Source organism: Meleagris gallopavo, chromosome 8 (genome assembly GCF_905368555.1).
Source record: "Meleagris gallopavo chromosome 8, MGAL_WU_HG_1.1, whole genome shotgun sequence".
Taxonomy (NCBI): Eukaryota; Metazoa; Chordata; class Aves; order Galliformes; family Phasianidae; genus Meleagris; species Meleagris gallopavo.
In genome coordinates this window covers 3,866,487-3,889,075 of record NC_139411.1, presented here as the reverse complement: position 1 = coordinate 3,889,075, position 22,589 = coordinate 3,866,487, and the positions used below count along the sequence as shown (strand labels likewise).

Here is a 22,589-nt window from a genome sequence, read left to right as displayed (position 1 = left end):
GGGAGTTTATTTTCCTTGGGAAATGAACTTGCCTGTGCCCTTTTGTGTAGCTTTCATTTTTGTGTCTGTACATTAAACATTCAATTAAGGTCCTGAGGTTATATGTGAGCTAACTTCTTATTTGCCACTATTGGTGTGGTATTTGCAGTATCTCACGGTTGTAATAATAGTAATCGAAAGTGTCTTTTTGATAACAGAAATCCATTTTGTCCTTAATCCATGAAATACTAGGCATTGGATATCTTAATAGATAACCACAAGACTAAGCTGCTGGAGGAAAGCAGAAAGGCATTAGGAATGGAGTTACTGATGTGGTAAAATTGAAATGGCCTTATTTCCATACTGAGCAGAATGCAACAAAACAGCCTTTGATAGAAGTTTTATTTACATTTTTAATATATTTCTGTCATTCTTAATAGGAAAATTTTAGTGAGGCTTTCCAAAGTGAAATTTCTGACTCTGCAGGGATCTGATCCTGTCTCCCAGAAACAGGGATGAGGGGATGACAGGTGACTGCAGGGCTCCCTGTTGACCGAATTTGTGTGCCATCCATCCAACAAAGCCACCTCCTGAGCTTTCCATACCAGCCTTCACTCATCAGAGCCTTCTCCTGCTTGCCAGCATGGAAAGCAGGAGTGCTGGAGGAAAGATGGAATGATGCACAGCATCAGCACTCCCTGAGGAACTCATTTGGTACCAGAGGGACCCTTGGGCACATCTTTGTCTCCCTGCAGCTGCAGTCCTGTTACGTCAAAGTGAGAATCTTCCGCTTGGAAAACCTGCTGAGTCCACTGCAAACCATTACTGGGTAGCCTTTTCCTTGGGATTACAAAAGCTGGAAATTGAAGTAAGCAACTGTCAATAAAACACGTTTTCCTCTTAACAGTGAGTTTATTGTCCACTGAAACAGATTGCTTGGTAATGGCTAAATCCTCCTCCCATGCAACCTGTGAATGGAAATGGGCTGGCTGGTTGCTGTAGGAGTGCTTTGGTTCAGTAATGGGTTATCAGGATAAGTGAAAGGGATGTTGATCTTGGCTTTGTGTTTCTGAGGATGGCTGATTCAAATAGTTCATACTGACCCTAAAATGACTTTAAAAATGTGTTCCTAATCCTCAAAGCATTCAGGGAGTTGGGCACTGCTGGGCACTTTGACCTTTCATTTGCAGTCTTTCAGGATTATGGAAATGAGAGCACATAACTGTACTTGAGTGTCATACACAAGATTGGGGTATATGGCTTTGGATCCTGTAATGGGGCAGGAATGAAACTTATCTCAGAACATGGTCAAGAGACCCCTGACAGTTTGAAACTTTAGCCTTAAGAGGAACTGCTGGTGCATCCCGCATCTGAAAGACAACAGAGCTTGTAGACTGGCACAATTCTGTCCTGTGGTGCACTGTCCTTGGTTTGGAGGGTTTGGGAAAGTGAGGGCAAAGCCTGGTCCTGTTGTAAATGTACCCCAGGAACACTAGGTGGGATTTACAGGTGTTACTCCTGCTATCAAGTGGGAGCTTGAGGCATTCCATTATTGCTGTCTGTCAGGTGGAAACGTTACAGATGTTTGAACCTAGCTTGTTGGTGTGGCAGAAAGATGAGGTCAGTTGCTTTCTGAATATGAGTTTTACATCAGATTACTTGCAGCTAGATCTCAGAGCTGTGCCGAAAACGAGAAGAGCCATCTTTCCAGTGCGTGAGTGCTCATCATCCTCAGGCTTACACACCAGATGGGAGCTGATGGGTTAGAGCACACAGGGTTGGGTTAGGATCTCCCTAAAGCCTCCTGCTCTGTGCACTAAAGAACACTTTGATGCCCTGCTCTTGTCATTTGATTCTTCATCAGCAGCTTTGATAGCAGATGTCCAGCATTAGAAATGAAATGTTAGCTGCCCTCTGGACTCCATATGCTTAGGGGGCTGTAATGTGGACAGACTGCTTCAGCTATCTGACTTGCATTTTCCACATTAGAGTGCAAGTGGGCAGCTGTGGTGTTAGGAGGTCAACCAATTTCAGCACATCTCACTGCATCTGGGCAACCCCCAAAAAGGGGGACAGTCCCTGTGGGGAGCAAGGTGTGGGCTGGGAAGGCACTGACATGGATGACTAAGCCTGGAAGTCAGCTCCCTGGTCAGCTGCAGGCTTCTGGGGAACGACCATTTGGGCTGTCCTTGGTTCTTCGTTAGAAAGTCCTGGGAAAAAGACACGAAGGAATCTTTCGCTGGAGACCCGGGTCCTTCAGATACCCCTCCTCCAATCGGTGTTACAGCTCGTGCTGAAAAATAAGACTTCAAAGTATCTCAGAAATAATATAAAACGAAAATAACTGACTACGTTTGTAACTCAGAGGGAAGACAAGTGCAAAAATAGCTCATTGCTGGGAAAACATGATTCTACTGAAGAGGAAAATGCTGGTGTCCTAAATCGGGGCATCGGTGGAACAGATGCACTCTCCTGTTCCCATCCCTTCTGGTTCCAGTTTGCTGTACAGGACTGGGAAATGTGAATAATGAGCCTGGTGTTACCAGCATGCACTTTTGTGGGTGATCTTTTACTGGAGGGTGAAGGTTTTCCCTGACGGTATAGGAGTGGGGTTTATCAAGTTTGTCGTTTATCAGGACGAACAATCTCTGTTGAAATAAAGTCAGTTCCACGCTTGTACACCCTTAAATCCAAGTTGTAATTTTCCACGAAAGATATAATTCACTTTGCTTTGGAGTTCAAAAAACTCATGAAGTAATCTCTGGATCAATGTGCCGTCCCTGCCTGGTAAGGAAATAGTCAGCTGTCCATTAGCAGTGCTATGTCTTGAGCCAAAAAAGTGACCTAAATAGTATTTTCCAGTGTTGTTCTGTTTTTCTTTTCAGGACTCATGTTGAGATAACTCCAAAAACGCTTTAAAGCACGCAGTAGATCTCATCAGTCAAATACTAATACAGCTAGTCACTGTGTGAGGGCTAGATGAAGGTGCTCTGGTATAGGGTTAATTCTTTGTATTCTCTGTTGGTAATCTGAACTTTTACCATGTTCTGAATTATTAATGAGATTTTAGTTTCATGTTTCATTACCCTTTGGATAAAAGTCAGGAATAAGTTGTAGGCAGTGGAAAGATCTGGTAACGTTTTCTGTAGTGCAGCTTTGTAGCAAAGTTCAAAGTGAGATGGTTTGAACTCTTTTTATCACTTTGTGAAGTATTTATGTTGTTCTCTTTCCACTGACAAAAGTCATTTTTGCTATTTAAAGTAATAGTTTTCCATTTCTCCTGTTTCGGTGCACGTTCAGACTAAAAGTTTACCCGTCATCACTTTAATGAATTTTAGGTTCTTTATCTTGCTTACACCAATGTAATTCTCTTCCAGAACGCGTTGTAATCCAGAGCAATTGTTTGCAGGGTGGGAGTGGAGCTGCAATTTGTATGTGTGCAGGCTGATAAAGCTGTGGTTCCCTTTGTATAGTTAATGAGAGATATCTAGGTAAAAGGATAATATTTTCTATCAACAGACAAAACCCACAGAGATACAGAAGGCAGCAAGAGCTGCGGTAGGTGCTGTTTGATTTGATGCTATAAGGCTTACGTGCTCGGTCAGAACTGATTGTCACCTACTGAAAACCCTACAGAAGCTGCCAGACTGGAAGAAAGTGGTGAACTCAATGGGCAAAATTACCTGCCTCAGTAAAAATGTAGTGCTTTCCATGCTTTTGCTGCCAGTAAATTCTGTTCCTGGGGAGAAGAAGTACATTTGCATATGGAAGGGTAGGCACTCTTCTTTGATTCAGACTACAAAAAGAAAATATATTTCATTGGAGGTTACTTCAAGAGTGGCTGAGTATATTCAATTAACGTGCTCTTTTATTCCTCTTGATAGATTAGGAAATTGGTTTTGATCCTCATGGCAATACAAATAACTTCTCTGAATAAGCGTACAAAATTTGTTGCGAATTATGAAAAAATATAGAAAACATACATGAAGATTTACAGTGTTTACTTCCAATTTCATTTTTGCGAGGAATTGATTGCCATTTTAATAATTGTGGAATGGCTTTTTGGGTTTATGAAGGAGAATTAGTGTTCTGTAGACAGTCTTCCACTAAGAAGAAAAAAATAAATCAGAAATATTCAAGAAAGATGAGCAGAAGAGGGGCTATTTTTTGTGCATTTCAATGAAATTTAACTAAAAACCCATATCCTTACAAAAAGTTGCTTGCAATTTTGGAGACATTTGATGGAGCAGTGACACGACATGATGTGAACAGTTGGTTGCTGGCTGTGTCTCTTCCCAGCAATGCTGTCAAGGTCGTTATGCTGTTGTACAGGAGGAGATCTTTCGATCCATGTACTTGCAAAGGAAAGCAAAGTGCCTCCCTTCCCCATCAGTGCAATGGGAGTGCGCTGCAGTCTCATTGCTGGGGAGCAGCTGGGGCAGGCAGTCCCTGGAAGTGAAGTGCTCTGAGGTGCAGCAGTGGCTTTGTGTTTGATGCCATGGGACGTGAGTTGTTCAGGTAGAGATTTCAGTTCTGCAAAAACTGTATGTGAAATTAAATGTCTGTGGCCCATCGTAGGTCCAGCACTCTTTCCTCGTGTTAGCACTACTGGTTTCCAATGGGCAACTTAACTTCTGCCTCCCCCTTCCCCAAGTCTGCATCGACCCCGTGCAATTGACTCGCTCTATCATTTCATTTTTTTACTTAAATTTTACTTGATTTAACTGTTCATTGATTTTCAGTCAGAGTGACTGATTAATTAATTCCAGTCTGTTGCCTAGGTATCCCCTTTCTAATTACTTACCACTCAGTTAATTCTGCACATTTCATGTTCGTTATCCGTTAATCTGTTATTATTGCAGTCAGCAGGCAAACGATTGGTTTTTCTACCCCAGTTCATTGACGGTCGATCTGTGTCCTGACATCACCATTAACTTTCACCCAGCTAACTTGCTGCCTTTCCTTGTCACCATCAGCTCTGCTGCATGCAGGTAGTTGTCTACCTTCAGCGGTTCCACCTCCAAAAATCAACATTGCTGTATTCCTGGAAGCTTCCCCTCCATAAAGGTGTTGGGCTGCAGCTTGGGCATCTGCTGACTCGGTGCCCTGTGCTCCCAGTGCCAGAGCAATCACTGACCTTGGGTCTGCAGGGACGGTGCCAGACTCGGGGTCAGGATGTGCTGCTCCTGTGCCAGCTGGTGACAACAGCTTGCAACTCAATGCATTTTCCAGGCAGAAACAGATGTTGGCCTCAGCACTGTGGACAAAAAACGGCTGTGGGGTGGCTGCCTCCAGGCATAGGAAACCTGATTTGGCTCCAGCGTCACTTGTCAGACTGTGGTTTGGGAACAGTGGGGATGGAAGGAAAGTTTAAATGTGGTTTCTAATGTGTTGTGTCTACTTTTAGAGCAAATTAAGGCAGGGAATTTATTTAGCAATAATGCATTAAACTAAATAATGTATTTTTGAGATTCTCTTTCTTCCTCTTTCTCCCTTAAAAGGGCAGAGTGTATTTAGGAATCAGAACTGTTTCTCAGGTCTTCATTAGAGCCTCTAATGGACCTAGCCTGCCCACATTGTCCAGGGTCACAATCTGTCCCACTGTCAGGTTGAAGTTCTATCTTTTAGCCTTAGATGCAGCAAATAAGATCTTTGAGATGCTGAGGGCATTGCAGAGAGTCCCTAAATATGCTCAGCTTTGCTCGAGACAGGGAAAGGAACTTGAAGGTAATGGCAGGACTTAGCTTCTGCTCAAGAAATGTACAAAAGAATGAAAAAGCCCCAGTAGCAGGTTGATCACTTATGTAAGGCTTGGAGGAGACAGAAAGGCACTGCTTCCTATAATGAGGCTGTCCTCTGCCTTGGGTGGTGAGGAGGAAGGTGGAGGTCACTGCCTTTACACTGAGAAATAGGAAGGGGAAAGACAGAAGAAACATGTATGTTTCTTCCCCATTGCACACAGGATACTGGGCCAACGTTTGTAAAATGTGGGCCTTTGTATATTTTGTTGCCTTTTATGTAGCCATGAAAATTGTGCCTCGTGCATTGAAGTCCAGTGGAACCAAGGAAGGAAGCAAAATATGTTTTCAGTATGACAAGAAGATGATACCACTGAAGTTTTAGCCCTTCCTCATACCCTTTTTCCTCAGTGTTGCTTCGTGTAGATCACTTTTTCAATGAAGCACAATTACTTAATGTGAGGCTGAAAAAAACTCATTTAAGTACTTATCGCACACAAGTTACAAATGATCCTTATTGTCATGAGGAGAGGATGGATGTTTTGGTGTGATAACTTTTATGATGTCAATGGAAGCAGCGTTGGTTAGCTGTGCACCATAGGTCTTGGAAGGAGCAAGATAGGGACTTCTTTCAAGTTAGTGAATGAATGGAGGAAGCTCCTAAACTATCAGCTACAACATCATGTGTACAAAATGGTGCAAAAGTTTTGCATTTGTTGTGAAAACTCAACCAGTGTTTCAAGACGGACAATTTCAACTAAGGAGTGGTTGAAGCTCTGATTAGAATGGGAAATGGCAGTTCAAACATGACCTTTTGCTCTAAACCAAGTTTGTTAAGTTGCTTGGATTTGTCTAACTTGTGCAGTTCTCATTTTTATTACCTTATTTCCATCACCTGTTTTGCCTTGTGCTGGTGGGTGCTGCCCAAAGCTGGAAGAGGGCTGGTTCCAGCTCAGTGCCTTTCTGTGGGACTCTGGAAGCAAGGGAATTTTTGAGAAGAGGAAGTAACGAGGGTACCAATCTCAGCTGTGTTGCATATTTCCCTCCTTTGTAGCTCTCTGCATAACACAGTGAAATCCAAATTTACAGAGCAGTAATACCAAACCCCAAAAGAAACAAACAGGAAATTAAAGCAGTCTTTTAACCAAAGAAGGTAAAATTAGGAACATCTATCACGTTGTTACATTTCAGAAGCAGCAAGGAGTGTTGTAAGACTGCTCATTTCATTTTGTACCCAGTGGAATTGGTGTAGGCTGTTCTTGTTTGCATTAACGAAGTAATCGTTGAATACGCCTCTTGCACCCCTGCTTGTACTCCATGTTATATTCCTTTCAGCTGGAGAAATCAGTATGTTGTTCTCAGAAGCATGCATTATACCTTGGTATTAGGAGGTGAGCCACCAATTGTTAGTCTAAGCTGAAGGTTTCTGCTGTAATACTGGTTGCTATTTGCTGTTGCATTGCAGCTCACTATTATCAGGGCTTACCATTTGCCTTTTTTGGGAAACGCAGTGAATTGTTGTCAGATTTTTGCCTCCTCTCTCAGAGGAATGCTAAGACAACTGCAGTAGAAGGCAGATAAAGCAGCCATGTGAAGTGATGGGTATTATTCCAGCACAGTGGATGTGAACGTCCGCGTGCAAATAGTCCCTTTAGATGCATTACAACTCAGGGAGCTGGTGGAGCACGAATCAGAAGCAAACTGTGAACAGCAGAGGACCATGACTGGCCATGATGCCCAAGCAGTACAAAATGTGCTGAGGAGCATACTGATTTCTCACCAGCTGCACCTGGATGCTCAGGCTGGCTAAGCAGAGGGCTGCAGTATGATGATGATATTGCCCTTCAACCATCTTGAGGAGCAACATTTTTAGGTGTTTCATGAGTAATGCCAGAGCAACAAAGCTTTATGATTTCCCAAAATTCAGTGCAGAGGACTAATATTTTCCCGAAGTTGTTTTTGCAGCATTTTCTAGCAACTAAACACTTCATTTTGCTAGCGTTGCTGTTGTCAGTTTAGACTTGGAAAAAATATTTAATACAATAATACTGTAAATAATACTTTGAAAGCTGCTTATGTTTGGAGTTTTGCTGACGTTTTGTGGATATTTTTTAAAGAGCCAGCAAAATAACATACTTGGATGTATTTTAAATGTGTGTGTGTGTATACATATATACATACCTTGAGGGAGATGGATTATACATTCAGAACTGTCATCAAACCCCTGTTATCCTCCCTGGTTTATGCAGTGTAAACCTGTGACTGGTGAATGGAGCACCAGGCTGCCCAGGGTGAAGCCCTGAGCCTTAAAGCTCCCTTTGTGCTTCAGTTCCCCTTACGTGACCTTGTAGAAGATTTGGGCCCCTCCACACCACAGCTGACGTGGGTAATGTAGCATTCCAAATGTTCCAGCCGTTTTTTACCCTTTTCAGATGTTCTCAGAGTAAACACAGAAGTCGAAGTCATCCAGCTGGAGGAAAATGAGGTTTTCTGAAGCTTAGCCATTAGGTTGGCTGGTGTCAAGGCTTCTTCTCGGGCTCGTCTCACTACTCCTTAGGTTTTGATGGTGACTGAAATTGGTGATGGACAAAATGAGGTTGGTGGAGCAGAGCCTTTAGGCACAGGTGAATGATGCATCCTCTAGCTTGCTGTGGAGGAAGCCTTCAGTGAAACATGGTGGTTTGCTGAAAGGGCAAGGCTTCTGGAGCTTGGGTGGGCAGCACAGAGGTGGTGGCACAAGGCTGATCCTGTGCAGCCCTGCATCCCCGGCACACACCTGGGATACCCTGCTTGGCATTTCCTCCAAACCAAGGTCTGGCTTTTGATGTACAGTATTGGGAAGTAAGTAAAATTAGTTGGATATTTTGAGTTTCTGAGCTGCAAGTCATTTCTGTACTCAACAGAGGGTCCTGGCAGAAACCTTCTCTGAGAAGGACAAAATGTAGAAATTCAGATTTCAAACTCTCTCATCTTGTTCTAGTTACAGTGTCACCATTGCAGCAGTGTGTGATGCTTAACAGCTTGTACAGGAAATAAATTGAACAACTTCTTGGAGAGGGGTGATACTGGCGATCTCTGAGCACACCTAGCCTGAGATTTGCACGTGGTCAGGCACTTGGGTTTGCTTTCAGTGGAGACTTTGCTTGTGTTTTCAGGTATGAAGAGCACAGAGACTCCAAAAAAGCAGTTGTTGTCAGAACTTGGTGCAGTTTGTTGTTGTGGCTAACACCTTGCTGCTACCAATGTTGGTAGTGTTTTGACTGATCTCATAGAATTCCAACTACTTTTCAAGAGAGTTTCAGTTGCAGGGATGTTCCTCCATTCAAGGTTGGGATGCTGCTGCTCTGCATAGGACCAAAGACTAAGTATTTCTCTTTCCAAAGCACAACCTGAGTGGGCTGCAGGATGCAGGCCTGCTCCTGTACTGGCTCTTCTACAGAGTTTGCTGAGCACATCAGAGATGCTGACTAATGGCTCATCTGGTAAAACTCACTAAGTAAATGTTTTCCCCCTTGGTGCAAGGGCTTCTGCTTAGCTTTAAGTAAAATTGATAGCAGGGAAAACAGATAATTGTAGAAGCTGTTATTACTGGGCATCTCCAGGAGAGAGGCACTTGTACTGATGAGGTACAAAGAGGAGGACTTGTTTTAAATTAGATGTCGTGGTTTAGCCTGGCAGGTTGCTCAGCACCACACAGTTGTTTTCTCACCTCCCTCTTCCCACAGGGATAGGAGAGAGAATTGAGGGGAAAAAAAAGGTAGAGCCCATTGGTTGACATAAAACTATTTACTAAGATAGAGAAAAGGATAAGGAAAATAGTTGTGACTGTATATATGTATAACAAGTGATGCACAAGCAATTGCTCACCAGCTGATGACTAATGCCTAGCTAGCCTCCGAGCAGCGGAAAAGAAAGATGATGAGCTCCCCTGCCAAACTCACTCTGCAACATGTCGTATGGTATGGAATATCCCTCCGGATGCTTTAAGTCAGCCATCCTCATTCTGTTCCCTCCCAGCACCCTGGGCCCTTTGCTGTGCATGGCCTTGGCTCTGTACAGCACTGCTTAGCAGCAGCTACAAACATGTTGTGTTACCAGCATTGTTCTTCTCCTAGAACCAAAACACAGCATCGTATCAGGCACTCTGAAAAAAACAGTTCTGTCCTAGCTGAAACTAAGACATTAGGTTGCAAAAGATGCCTTATGAAAGATTCAGGCTTCTCTGTATGCTGAGATTGATTTTAATGTAATTGTACGTGAAGGCCATTTAAACAGAGTACTACATGAATTGGGTTCAGATCTGTCTCTGATACGTAGAGTTGTTGCATAGAAACTTCTCGTGTTTAGTTTTTTAACAACCTTAGTTTTTTCAGCAACCTTTATTTCCTTTTTATCTCCTTTCTATGGGGAAATGGCAGTTTGGAATGACCATAGCAATCAATATGAAACTCTGACTGCTTGATACCTAGATTTCAATATGTTCCATGTACACTAAATATTGACTGTATCTACACCTGGCTTGGATGCACCAAACGGCTTTCATGTGTCTTTCAGCAACGTTTTCCTGAAAAATCTTGATTTTGTGATTGCATTCCAATGTTGTAAATACAGTATCCTGGGTGTGCTTAGGGATTTGCTGTAAGAACTAAACCTTGAAGTAGCTGGAGATGATGGTAATATTGATGGCAGTGGAGAGCTCGAGGGACGGTGCAAGGAGCAGTGTTCACTGTTCGATTCTGATTGAGATGATAAAATTTATGCTGTTCCTAATATCAAAATAAATGCAAGTTAGCTGTTTTGTCTGAATTACTTTTAATGCACCTTAAATGTTCAGTTTTCCATGATGGCAGCTGAAAACTACGATTTAGAGGTATAGCTGTTGCCAACTCTGTTTAGCTGCATCCTCCTAGTTAAACCTTGTAAGACTGAAATACAGGCACAGATGCATGGTCTAGCTCAGAACCCTTTTAAAACTGCTGTCGTTTCGTTCTGTTCAAAGCTATAAAAGGACTCCTAATCTACAAACAGTGCTGTTTAAACCTGTCCTCTCAGCTTGACTAAAGGTATGTGATCGCAAAACGTGAATGTAAAAGTTTGCCCAGATGTGTCTCCTGAAGGTGAGATCTTACCCATTCCAAAATTATCTAGGTGATTCATCGATTCCCCTGGACTGTGAGGAAAATAAATCTGTATTAGTTTTTGGTGAGGAAATGAAAATACAATGGAAAACCAATGATTATGCATGTCTCTTTGTTACAAATATGCTGTTATTCTGGGTTAATCACAGGTGTTTGATAAATTCCCAGGTATTGTTAAAAATAAAGGGTAGTGTGAGTCATGTACCCAATCCTGAAGCCTCTTGCTCAATACTGTACAAGCCACCAGAAGCTGGCAGTTATCCTAGCAAGGATTCTGGATTTAACAAGTTGTTGTTGTGCAGAATCTGCAGGAAAAATAAAAAAGTCAGAGTCATAAAGGTTGAGAGGTCAGAAAGTGGGCTGCTCTGAAGTGCTGGCAGTGCTGCCTGACATTGGGCTGGCACAGGGCACTCGAGAAACGCTCCGGTGACTTTGACATGCTAATTGGGCTGGCTCTCTAATTTTATTTTTCACTTCACCCTGCTCCTGTCAGTTCTGCCTTGGCATGCATGAAGTAAATTTAATAGGAATTTGAGTAAATGTAGTATATATGTGACTTTCTCTTGCCTATATATGTATATTGAGCTTCTTTCCTGCTAAAACGTTCTGGTTTCGGACCCATTCATTCCTTGAGGAAACTAATTAGAGCTGCTTCTTTCCTTAGCTTTGTTTTTTCTCTTTTGACACGTTCTTTCTATGAATACAATTGAGTGGCTTTGAGCTAAGAGTTCTGCTTCATTGCAAAGAGTAGGGAACCTTGAAAAGCTGCAAGTCCTGTGTCCATAGCTCCTCTCCTTCCTGGAGAACAGAGGGACTGAAATGCTCCTAGGAGTGAAGCCACGTATGAATCACACTAAAACCTGAGTATTAATGGAAGGGTTGGATCTTTGTGGGTTGGTTGGTTGTTTTTAAGGAAGCCCTTAGTTCTGAAGTTTGGACAAGTGCTTGCTAAAAAGCAGAAAAAGGATTTTATGCCTTATTTTCTCAGGAAGAAGCCTACTATCGGACATTAGTTATCCTGTGAGGCACACACAAGACACAACATTATTAACATTCCACAGAGCAATCTCCTCCCCATGGGAATTTCTGCACTGGGAAGGAGAATGTGATCCCCCCTAACTGATCTGAGTTTATAGGGAAACAAAGTGTTACAAGGCTGAGGTGGATCCCTTCACCTGGCACAATAGTTCTCCCTCTGGCACCGGTGTTTTCCAGCAGAATTCGTGGTGTTTGGGGACTTCTTGGAAGGATTTGATCAGGTGCTTAGGAGCTCTCATTCAAATAATGATAAAGCAGGTGATAAAGCAGTCGTGCCCTGTTGAGGAGTACCTCAAGGGCCTGGTGTTACCTGGTAAAGCAACAGTCTTGTTAGCACATCAAACTCTCTAGATGTTGCGGCGTTTATAATTAATTGAAGCAAGCCTTCATCTGTATTTGCCAGAGCTTCTAAAGCACACATCTGTGGCTTGCTGGTACTGCTCCCAGCAGTAATTTCTCAGCTTTATCGCCGTTGTTTTCCTGACTCTCAGACTTTGATGCCAAGCCTCAGTGATTTGCCTCGTAACCCTTTTCTCCCTGCACACACAAGACCTCCTAACTACTGGCTTTTCCACCTGGCTATCTGGGCTTTGGCAGCTTGCACAGCTGTTTCTGCAGCCTGTGTTTCTCTTGAAACTTTCCCCTTTCCACATATATTTTAAACCTTCTGCTCTGTTTTCTGTCTCAAAAGAAGAAAATGTTAGAATGGTTGATATGGTTTGGTCAACTCTTCGAGCTAGGAATTAATTTCTGTGTTTTGCTCCAATTTTGTTGTGGAGCGGAGGAGCTTCTGTACCTTTGGAAGAATACTCATAAACTGCTGTGACACTTGGGTTTCAGTGGAATACAGCTAAGACATAAAATTAGTTTTTGTCACTGAGCTTTGATATTGCCTGTGAAAATGCAATGCTCACAACAGAGCTCTTGGATCTCTTCAGGGTCCCTTGAGAGGAAGCCAAAACATCAAAAAATACAAGCTCTAAACCCAAATACAAGGTGTTTCACTGCTCACTTATTTGTTGCACTGAGTGTCTCACTCACTACTTATTTGCCGATGGCAAAGACGACTGGAAATATTTGCTAACTATTTTAAAGGCAAACTGGGAATTGTTTAACCAGTTATACAGTGCTTTGAAGCTGGAGTTGAAGGAACTGCCAACTGGTGGCTGTAACCTCCATCAGAAGGGTGTCCTTTGGTGGAGCCCAGCTTTTAACAGCTTGCTGGAGCTTAGCCATTGCATTGCATCTTGCAAGTGCAAGTGCAGAAATAATGATGAAGTCAGTCTAAAGCTAGTAAAGGCATGTTTATTGACCTCCTTCCTTGTGATTTTAATTCAAATACTGCTCTTCTGCATGTGCCACCACAGTACTGTAAGGCTCTCAGAAGTACTTGTTTTCTCACATTGCTCTCAGAGTGGTTTTCTCTGGGTGCGATGGAGCTTGCGATGCTGAAAGCCGTGCCATGAATTTATGCAGCGCGCTTGCCAAACTGCTTTTTGCACAGGATACATAGTGGTACTGTGTGTACCTGAGAACACCCTGCTACCTTTAAGTGGCCAGCTAAAAGCAGGGGCTTGTGATTATTTTTATTTGCATGTGCCATATGTGAGCACTTCTGCACTTTTCTCACTTTGCACAGTGCTTTCAGTCTAAATGGACAGAAGTAATTTGGTTAGAAGGGCAGTGCACACGGATGATTGGCTTTGCGTTAGGGAAGGAGAGAGTGTAAGAGGATGGGAGTGTTGTTGGAGACAGGTTGATTCAAGCAAAAAGAAGCACAGTGGAATTAGTCATCAAAGAAATGGGCTTGAAATACCTAGAAATGAAGACATGGATCAAAGGAATGGTTCAGGAAGAAGTGCCAAGGAGGAGGTCAAGCGAAATGAAAGTTCTGCATGGCTGGGAGCTAGACGAAGCGCTGGGGGAAAATGGCTTGAATGTGGAGAGAAGGGATTGCAGTGGTTTGAGTGAGCTAAGAGCCCAGGAAAAAGAAGATAAGGTAAGCAAAAGGTGCTGAAACATTAGAGGCAGGTTGGGATCCCTCAAAGCCTGAGTAGGAAGGCTGAGAGGACTCGAGGCTGGCAATAGCATGCGTCTGCACCACTTGGATTACAGCTGCACCAGATGCTCAGTGCTGATGAAGTGATGAAGAGCAAGGAATAGGGCTGGCCTGAGGAAGAAGGTTTTGCTGTGTTGAATGTGTCATGTGTAGTAAAATCAAAAGCTGTATTGAAAATGCTAGATTAGTGTTTTCAGCCTTTAGCAATAAATAGAGGTTTTGGGGTGCATATGAGGTGCCACTTAAGAAGCCACAGTCCCAGCACCTTATAAAATCAGATCCTTTCAAGGATTCTCAGTTTGGGTGCTCAAAAGTGTATATCCTCAAAGTCTGTAAGCAGAAACCCCAGGGAAGATACAAAACTCCGATCTTGTGTCCACAGTGTTCCATGGCCTCCTCTCAGGCCTTCCTTCCTCCTCTCATTCTAGAACTTGCAACAGGAGAAGTAGTGTGATTGTTGGAGCCCAGCATGGACAGGGCAACCCAAGCTCTTTCCAAAGTGCTTTTCTGACTCAGACAGTGGACTTGATTTTCTCAGTCATTTCATTCTGAAAAGCCTAAGGGTATTGTTTGCTAATGTCTTTCTTGGACGTTCTAGTTTCCTTTTCCCCTTTTATTTTTTTTCTTCAATGTTGTGCACATGTTTTTAAGTACGAGCCTAATTCATTACATAATATAATTCACTTAGATATATTTTCTTAAGAGACTTACTTTCGGTAATATTACCATATGCCCAGTGCTTCCAAAGCAAGGAGTCATTTCTGTCAGATGCAACATATACTACACTGCGTGCCTTTATGTGTTTTTGTGTTGGAGCCTTTTATCAGTCTTTAAGTGGCACCAAAAAATTGAAGTGTAAAAAAAAATAGATAAACACAGGTCGATAAAATACCGTTGAGATAAGAAAAAAAATCTTTAACTGAATTCTAGCATTCTGATTAATTCCTCTTTCCTAGCTCAAATCCATGCTGTTATTTATACATACTTTGGGTTTAAAAGATCTGGCAGTCTTTTCTAGCATTTTGTACTCGCTGTAGCTTCAAACAGTATCCAGCATCCACACCAGAGCTCAGTGCATGCTGTGTTTTGGGGTAGGTTTGGCACAGATCAGTGCTGGGGCGCAGCAGAGCTGATACCCGCGGCCATGTCTGCACTCTCTGCAGAAGCTTGATTAAACTGCAGCATTTGTTGTACCAGCAGGAGGTTTAGGGAAGATGCGAGGTCTTTGCATATCCCTGCAGCTGCTTAATGCTGAAGTGATGTTTGTTGAGTTTGCAGGGTGCAGAGCATCATGCTAGCTTAGGGGAGATGCTAAATATTTCTGTGGAGTCTTTATTTTTGGTGATGTATGAATGCATATTGATTTTGATGGGGCATCGCAAAGGATGAAGCTATCCTAATAAGTTTGTATGCAAGCTCTGATAAGGCATGACATTCAGCAGGAAACATTCCATAAGATAAGACAAAAAAAAAAAAAAAAAAAAAGACAGGTTAAATTAATGAAATAATGGGAAAAGAGCGAAAATTATTTGTTGAGTAAAATCTTTGCTGGCAATGCTGGGAAAATACCTAAACCACAAAAAAAAACAAATAAAAAAAAACCAGCTATAAAAATAATTATTGCAGTTTATTTCATGTACTGTATTCTCTGTCAAAAATGCCTGTGTCAGGTTTACTTAGTACAAGTGGATTTAGGCTCTGAAGATAATTCATCTGGGCAAAAGCTGGCAGCAGCACAATAATAAGAAAAATGGGCAAGACACAAATGGCTTCTTTTTAATTATTACATTGCTGGACGTAGGGCAATTCGTAAATCACAACCAGTGTCAAACTCAGATAAAATCAGTCCAGGGCTATGTCTCCCTAAGTGTTATCTTGCAGAACTGCCTAATTATCAGCTGAATAACTGTCTGTGATTATGTTTATTCTTGTTCATTTTTTAATTTTTTTAATATATTTTTTACAGACACACTATGAAAGTGGAGAGTATATTATCCGACAAGGTGCTCGAGGGGACACTTTCTTTATAATCAGCAAAGGAAAGGTAAGTTGACACTCTTCTAAGGAAAACATGATGGTCATGATGTGCTCTTAAAATCAGTGCCAAGCCAGTGCTTTCTTTCCCCTCCCCAAGGCACAAATGTTGCAACACTTGACATTTAATTAAACTTCTTGGCATCGTATCAGTTAGGGAAGAGTGGTCTGAAGGGGGAAAAAGAAAAATACATCTCATGCTGTTTTACACGTGTTCACCATGAACACTTTGGAATTTGAAAAGAGCTATTAAGTTTCAGTAAATGACCAAAAAGCTCTGTCTTTTTTCTTTGGATGAGTTATCTGTACTGGGGAGTTCTGTGCCACCCCAAGCAGCTAGCTCAGTTTCTGCATGCCATGTGTATCTCCTGCTTTGTCTCTCTTTTCATTTTTGCTTTTTTATTTGATGATGGATGCTCCCTTACTCTTCTCGGAATCTCTGCAGGCTTCTTTATCCCATAGACTTTTTCTTTTTTTCCTTTTTCCCAATATACCCTGCAATAGTCAACTTTTCTTTGCCAACTGTCCCTCTTGGAAGACTGACTTCCAGAGTTTATTCCCATGACTATCACTTTATAGCTCTTCCAAATTAAATAATAGGAACCCGAAGCAGTCTCAGCTTTCTCTTTGGGGAACTAAAAAAGGTCAAAGTTTTGCTGCTTCACTGCTCAGGGGGAAAATTTGCTTTTTGACCTCTTTTCATATAAAATCCTGGTGGGATTTTATAGATCCATCTTTTTCCTTCCTCTTGACTATTTTTTTTAAGCTGGCGTAGTACTACAATGCTTGAAAAACATTTGGCTTCTTTCCACGTAGCAGGAGAGAGATATTCAACGGAATACATGTTGATTTCCCACTGCAGATCAGATGTGATACGTGAAAAGTAAACACAAATAGGTAAATACACTTGAAAGCAGGCCAACTCCAGCCTCCTGGTTCATGGGTTTGATGTTTGCACCGAAGCAGATGTTCATATAGTCCTTGCATAATTAAGGACGGCAAAAACAAACCCATGTCATCTAGAGTTGAAGAGTGTGTGTGTGTGTTGTACTAACTGTTAGCTCTCAGATATTAAAAGTAGTTTTCACCATCCTTTCGTCCATCTCTGGGAGCTAATCTTTGTCAGAAGAAAAAAATATGGTCTTTTTCAGGGGAATAAGAAGGTCACAGCAGGTTGCTGAAATGAAGCTAATAATGGGCTGTAGAGGTGCAAATCTGACGGTATTTTCTTGTGCTTTTGAGTAGGGTTTCATCTTCTTCCAGAATAAGGACAACTGTGATATACACTAAAAATCCTTTCTGCTCAGACCATGTCTGATGCACCTCCCTTTCCCAACAAGTATTAAAAGTCCTCCTTGGTACACAGACCAGCCTGTTGGTAGGGATGCTTTTGACCAACTTGATCTGGTGGTTCCATCCCTTCCTAGCAGTCCTCAGTCCTCAGAGTCTCTTGGTTGCAAAATTCAAATCCCTGTAGTTGACACCAGCCGGGTAACCGATAGTTGAGCTGCCTGGTCTGTCCACTCCTCCTCATGACCTTGCAGCTTACCAGCAGGATGGAGGAGACAACCAGCTGGTCCTTGTGTCCTTGGCCATTGCTCCGGAGCTCTCTAATCCCCCTAGAGAAGCTCATTGGCTTTATCTCCCAGGCCTCTGCTGTTTTTATCTTCGTGTATCAGCTGATGGCCAGAAAGGGAGTTCAAAGCAATGCACATGAGTTTGCTGAGAAATTCCCAGAACCTCATCTGGATCTTGATGGCTTGACAGAAGTTCCCACAGGGACGGTTAAATTCAGCCTAGTTTTTTCTTCCAACCTCACTGAATTGCAAAAGAGATATTGGTGACTGAGGAAGGGGGAGAGTGTTTAATTTTAATGCCTGTATTTAGACATGTGAGCTACGCAGTGATACGAGAACTTCTCCGTGCAAAGGATACAGCCCAGGATAGGAGAGTAGTGCACTGGCAGTGAAACATGGAAAAAGTAGCAATGAAACACAGAATAATCATATCAGTATATGCTGACTGGGACTTTCTGAGGCAGAGACATGACTCTCATGCCTATGCTGAAAGCAGACCCAGGAGGCTTAGCAAGCCAGAAAAAAGGCTGACTCCTTCTCGCTTAACTGGGATCTTGCATGTACTTCCTGCATTCAGCAGCATCTTGTTCTAGCAGCAAAAGCTACTTTTGAAAGCTCTGTCCTGCCTTTTATGCTAGAGCTTCTGTAGTGACAGTCAAGTCAAGTGATATTTTTTAAATTTCTGAGCTCAGCATTTTTTCTTCCAACCTGTGCTTTGTGGATATTTCTCTTCATAATAAAAGCCTTTTCCCTTTTTTCTCCCTCAGCTCCATCCACTGCACTTGATCTGGCTCATATTGTCATTTAATTGTGTGGGGCATGTGGCTACTAATTTAACCCATCCAAGTTCCCCTGTTGGAGTCTGCCTGTGATCAGCAGGCAGCTTCTTGCAGAATTGGGAAAGTGCAGCACCTCAGGTGCTTTTAATACTGCAAAAATGTCTGGGGAGCTATTTCTCATGTTTATTAGTGTGTTTCCTCAAGTCCAAGTGAATATAAATCTACTTTTGTTCAAAACAGCCTGTGTGCAGAAATCTGTTAAATAATACCTTCGATGAAAACAGTTTTATCCCTTCTGATTGCTGCCTGCTGCTGCTGCTCTGTCCTGACTAGCGTCCTTCTTTTACCAAGGGGCTGCATGTGTGTCATGCTGTGCCATTGTACACCATTTTCCCTTTAATAGCAATGGTGTGGCACCAATTTGATACTGTATTGTGCATGTTCGTCACTGGTACTGTCACTGCTCAGATGTGTCATCACATTGAGCTGTGCAGAAATTACACTCTGATAATCCCTTAGCATTCATGTCTTAGGATCAGCAGAGGTCATGGAGAAGGGGCTTAAATACACATTAAAGTTGCCTTTGTTTGTCCAAATTTGTTTTTCATCAGCTACAAATCTTCCTGGCTCATCTGTTCCGCTCTCCCTACTCTCATCTGATCTCCAGTGAGTCATTGCAGGTGTTAAATGTAGTATGTACTCAGTGTTCTCTAATGACTCAAACCCTCTGTTCTACCACCCGTGCAAGGGAAGGTGCAGGGCAGTGCAACTAAATCAGAAGGGTAGTGTCTGAAGTCTCAGATTTTGGCTTTGTGAATTTGCATATCCAAAAGCTCTGATGAAAGCAAATGAACAGCCTGAAATGGAGAAGTGAGATGAAGGATTCTCCCTTGTAAATCCTCCAGAGTGTTGCTCATCCAACCTGAATTTTGAATAGCTCAGACTTTGGAAATGCTGTTCTACTGACTGTAAACAGAAGGTGGACAAAACAATTTATAGTTGGTTAATGGCAGGGGAGATGATCCCCACTGCACCCTGATTGCTGTAATTCACCCACTTGGATACACCGTAAGAAACATGAGTTCACTCTAATAAAAGTTAGATGAAAAGGAGAAAATATTTGTCATAGAGGGCCACTAGATCCATAACACACATCTTAAGTGAAGTCTTAGTAATGAGCAGAGATGCCATGCCATCCTCAGGTCCCAGCAGTGTGCTGGGGCTTTGTCATCACACGGCTGCTGGGATTTATAGCCCAGGCTGGCTTGGGGAGTCAGGGCCACTTACAGAGATAATACAAAGTAGAAGCGTGTTTAGATGATCAATTACTGTTTTTCTCCTGATATTTTTTTCAGAAAATAGAAAGGACCCCCCGTGATAGGGTATCATCACTCACAGATGTGAAGCCTGCCTGTTGTTGCAGTGTCTTCTCATACTTGGGCATGCACTAGGTTATGTGCCATCCAACATTTTACATTGGTTAAAAATCTCCATTTCATTAGCACTAACTGCTTTTCTTCTACTGCAAAAATAAAAAATAAGATGGTATTTTCCTTTAATGTGATTTTTGCTCTAGCTAGAATTATTTCCTCTCTGAATTCAGGACATGATGAAAAGCGAAGGAGCTATTCTTCAGTCCATAATGCTCCAAACTGTTTCATTTCAGTTATGACTAAATGTAGATTTATTATTTTTTTTGCCTTAAGTGAACTTAGCAATGCAAAAAATCATGTGGAACAAAGCTAACACAAACCTATGCCATGTGTCTGTCTTATACACATAAAGTATTTGGAATCTGTTTCTGCTGTTGACTCCATACGGCCAATGATGGTGCTTGTGCAGCCAACTCCATGTTTAGAGCTTAAAACCTTTGAATGCACACACGTACTGAGTTTTTCCAGGAGTGGCAGATATCTTAGTGGAAAATAACTATTCATTTTCTTGGATGGTTTGAGACTGGCTTATAGAGAATTAGTAATTGCTTGCTGATGGGGAAGAGTGCAGGCCTGGAGAATTACTTGATTCGCAGAGAGGAGATGGACCAGAGCGTTTCCTGAGGGATGTGGGGGATGACTAACCCCTCTCTGAACAAATAGGCTTTATTCATTAATGAAAAGTTTTCTAAATGCTGGGGGTTTTGGCTTTTCAACAGGTGAACGTCACTCGTGAAGATTCCCCCAGCGAGGATCCAGTCTTTCTCCGTACTTTAGGAAAAGGAGATTGGTTTGGAGAAAAAGCACTACAATGGTAAGTGCTCCTTCTGATGTAGCAATTAGTTTGAGATCATTTTCCAAGGACTTCTGCAGTCCTCGGAGGGCTCTTGCAATCTGGAAATAGCCTAGAATTACATTGGAAGTGGTGTTACGCCTTTGAAGTTGTGCTTTGTCACTTAGTGCTGTATATTGCAACGAGGCTGTGCCTTAATGAGGGAATAGGATTTCCTGCAACTTGGTGGCCAAGTGTGGAGCTTGCCTTGTTTGTAGGCATAAGAAAATAGTTTATCTTGGCGCCGTTCCTGATCATACATTTGAAGATCTGAAATGTTTGATATTTTGCAGGTTGACATTTTGCAGTTTGGGCATGTCTCATGGATGTCAAGGACATTATTACAGCCCAGTGGAGATGGGGTAGACAGCTGAAGGCAGGGCAGTGGTGGTGTGTTTCAAATTGTCTTATTGTGTATCTAGGATTTTGATGGAGGTGGTAATTGTGTATGTGTGACCTGCTTTATATAAACAATTTCCTTTGGGAATGACTTGGAACAACTAAGAGAATAACAACTATAAATCTATATTCAACAGATTATAAAAATACACTTTATTTCTATAGGGAAGGATAAGAATAAAATAGGAAAGCATGCTTTAGGCAGGAGCATGGGGCACCCATTAATCTTAGCCGACAAATGTTTCATCTCACTCTGAGTTCTTATCTGTGCATGCAAGCTGTTGGTCTTCTGGATACTGTGATAATGTGTTCTCTCCCTCTCAAATCTTCCAAAAAGAAGCCAGGATGCTTGAAGCCCAAATTTTCTGTCACTTCTGGCAGCCAGCAAGACCTCTCCAGCACAAAGCTTGTCTTGCCTCTGAAAATCTATGCATTAATTCTAAAATAACATAGTTGCTCAATATATGCTCTTATTTTGGTAACTTCCTTTAATACTAATATCAAGAGCAGACAAACCTTCCATCTTTTGAAGACCAGATACAGGAAATAAAATACCTGGCATCCCTGAATAATTGTAGCAACACGCAACATCACCTTTAGGATAATTTCTCAGCATTTGAAATAAAGGTTTTTGGCTAACTGACTGAAATTAGTGAATTTACAACAAATACTCGTCTGTATGTATTTGAATTTTGAATTTAATGAGTTTGCTCTACTGAAACTGTTAGGTTGTATATTGTGATTTCATGTGTGGAGGATGTAATAGCAACTAAAGGCATTTCTTTCTGGACAGTATAAAATAAAAGCTGCAGTGTTGATTCTGCATATTGCAGCACAGAAGGAAGATGGATGACGAATATTGTCTAATCTCTGCTAGAAATATTTATACTGCCATAGAAATCCAGTGCTGATATACGTTATTCTGTTTCTCTTACTTGCACCAGATGGTAGACATTACTTCACAGTATCCTATTTCACGCCAGCAGGAACAAAAAAAGTCATGAAATTATCAGCTCCATCACCTTACAGTAATAGTCAGGGCTCCCAACTATTGCACTGCTCTCTTACCTTCCTGGCTGATTAAATCTGAAATTGCAGATGTATAATTTACAGTTTACCAGTGTAATTGCAATTACTCACAATCAGTTACTTCTCGTGATATTTTCTTAATTGAAAAAAAAATAACTTACTGCCATTTACAATAATTATTTGTATCAACAGGGAAATAACAAATTCATTCAAATCGGCAATGGAAAAGAACTCAGTGCAGCCTTATGGCCAATTTACTTTTTACTAAAACTGGCTAATAGTTATGTTGTGCTGCTTTGGTGGTTATCACAGCTGAATTCCTGAGCAGGAGTATCATCTGTACTATGCTGCATAGATAGAAAACATGTTTCAGTCTGCATTGGACGGTCCTGGGGAGAATAGTAAAGGAATTAAAAAGGACAAGAGAGGGAACTGGAAATGATTTCCCATTAGCCAAACCCAAAGAGCAGTAGTTTGAGCCATTACTTCCCTACTATTACGTTACTTTTTATATCATGTATTTGGATAGAACTGTAACCTCAGATGCTGGGTGG

At 41.9% G+C, this 22,589-nt stretch overlaps 1 protein-coding gene across 3 annotated transcripts in view; it reads left to right on the top strand.

Annotated features, from left to right (window-relative positions):
- The window catches only part of PRKG1 (protein kinase cGMP-dependent 1), a 393,227-nt gene that overhangs the window by 262,049 nt on the left and 108,589 nt on the right, over positions 1 to 22,589 (top strand). For all 3 annotated transcript variants that reach the window (XM_085228931.1, XM_085228932.1, XM_085228934.1), the window contains exons 6-7: positions 15,919 to 15,996; positions 20,495 to 20,589. In XM_085228931.1, the coding sequence (XP_085085057.1) occupies positions 15,919 to 15,996; positions 20,495 to 20,589 (173 nt within the window). The remainder of the gene's footprint in view (positions 1 to 15,918; positions 15,997 to 20,494; positions 20,590 to 22,589) is intronic.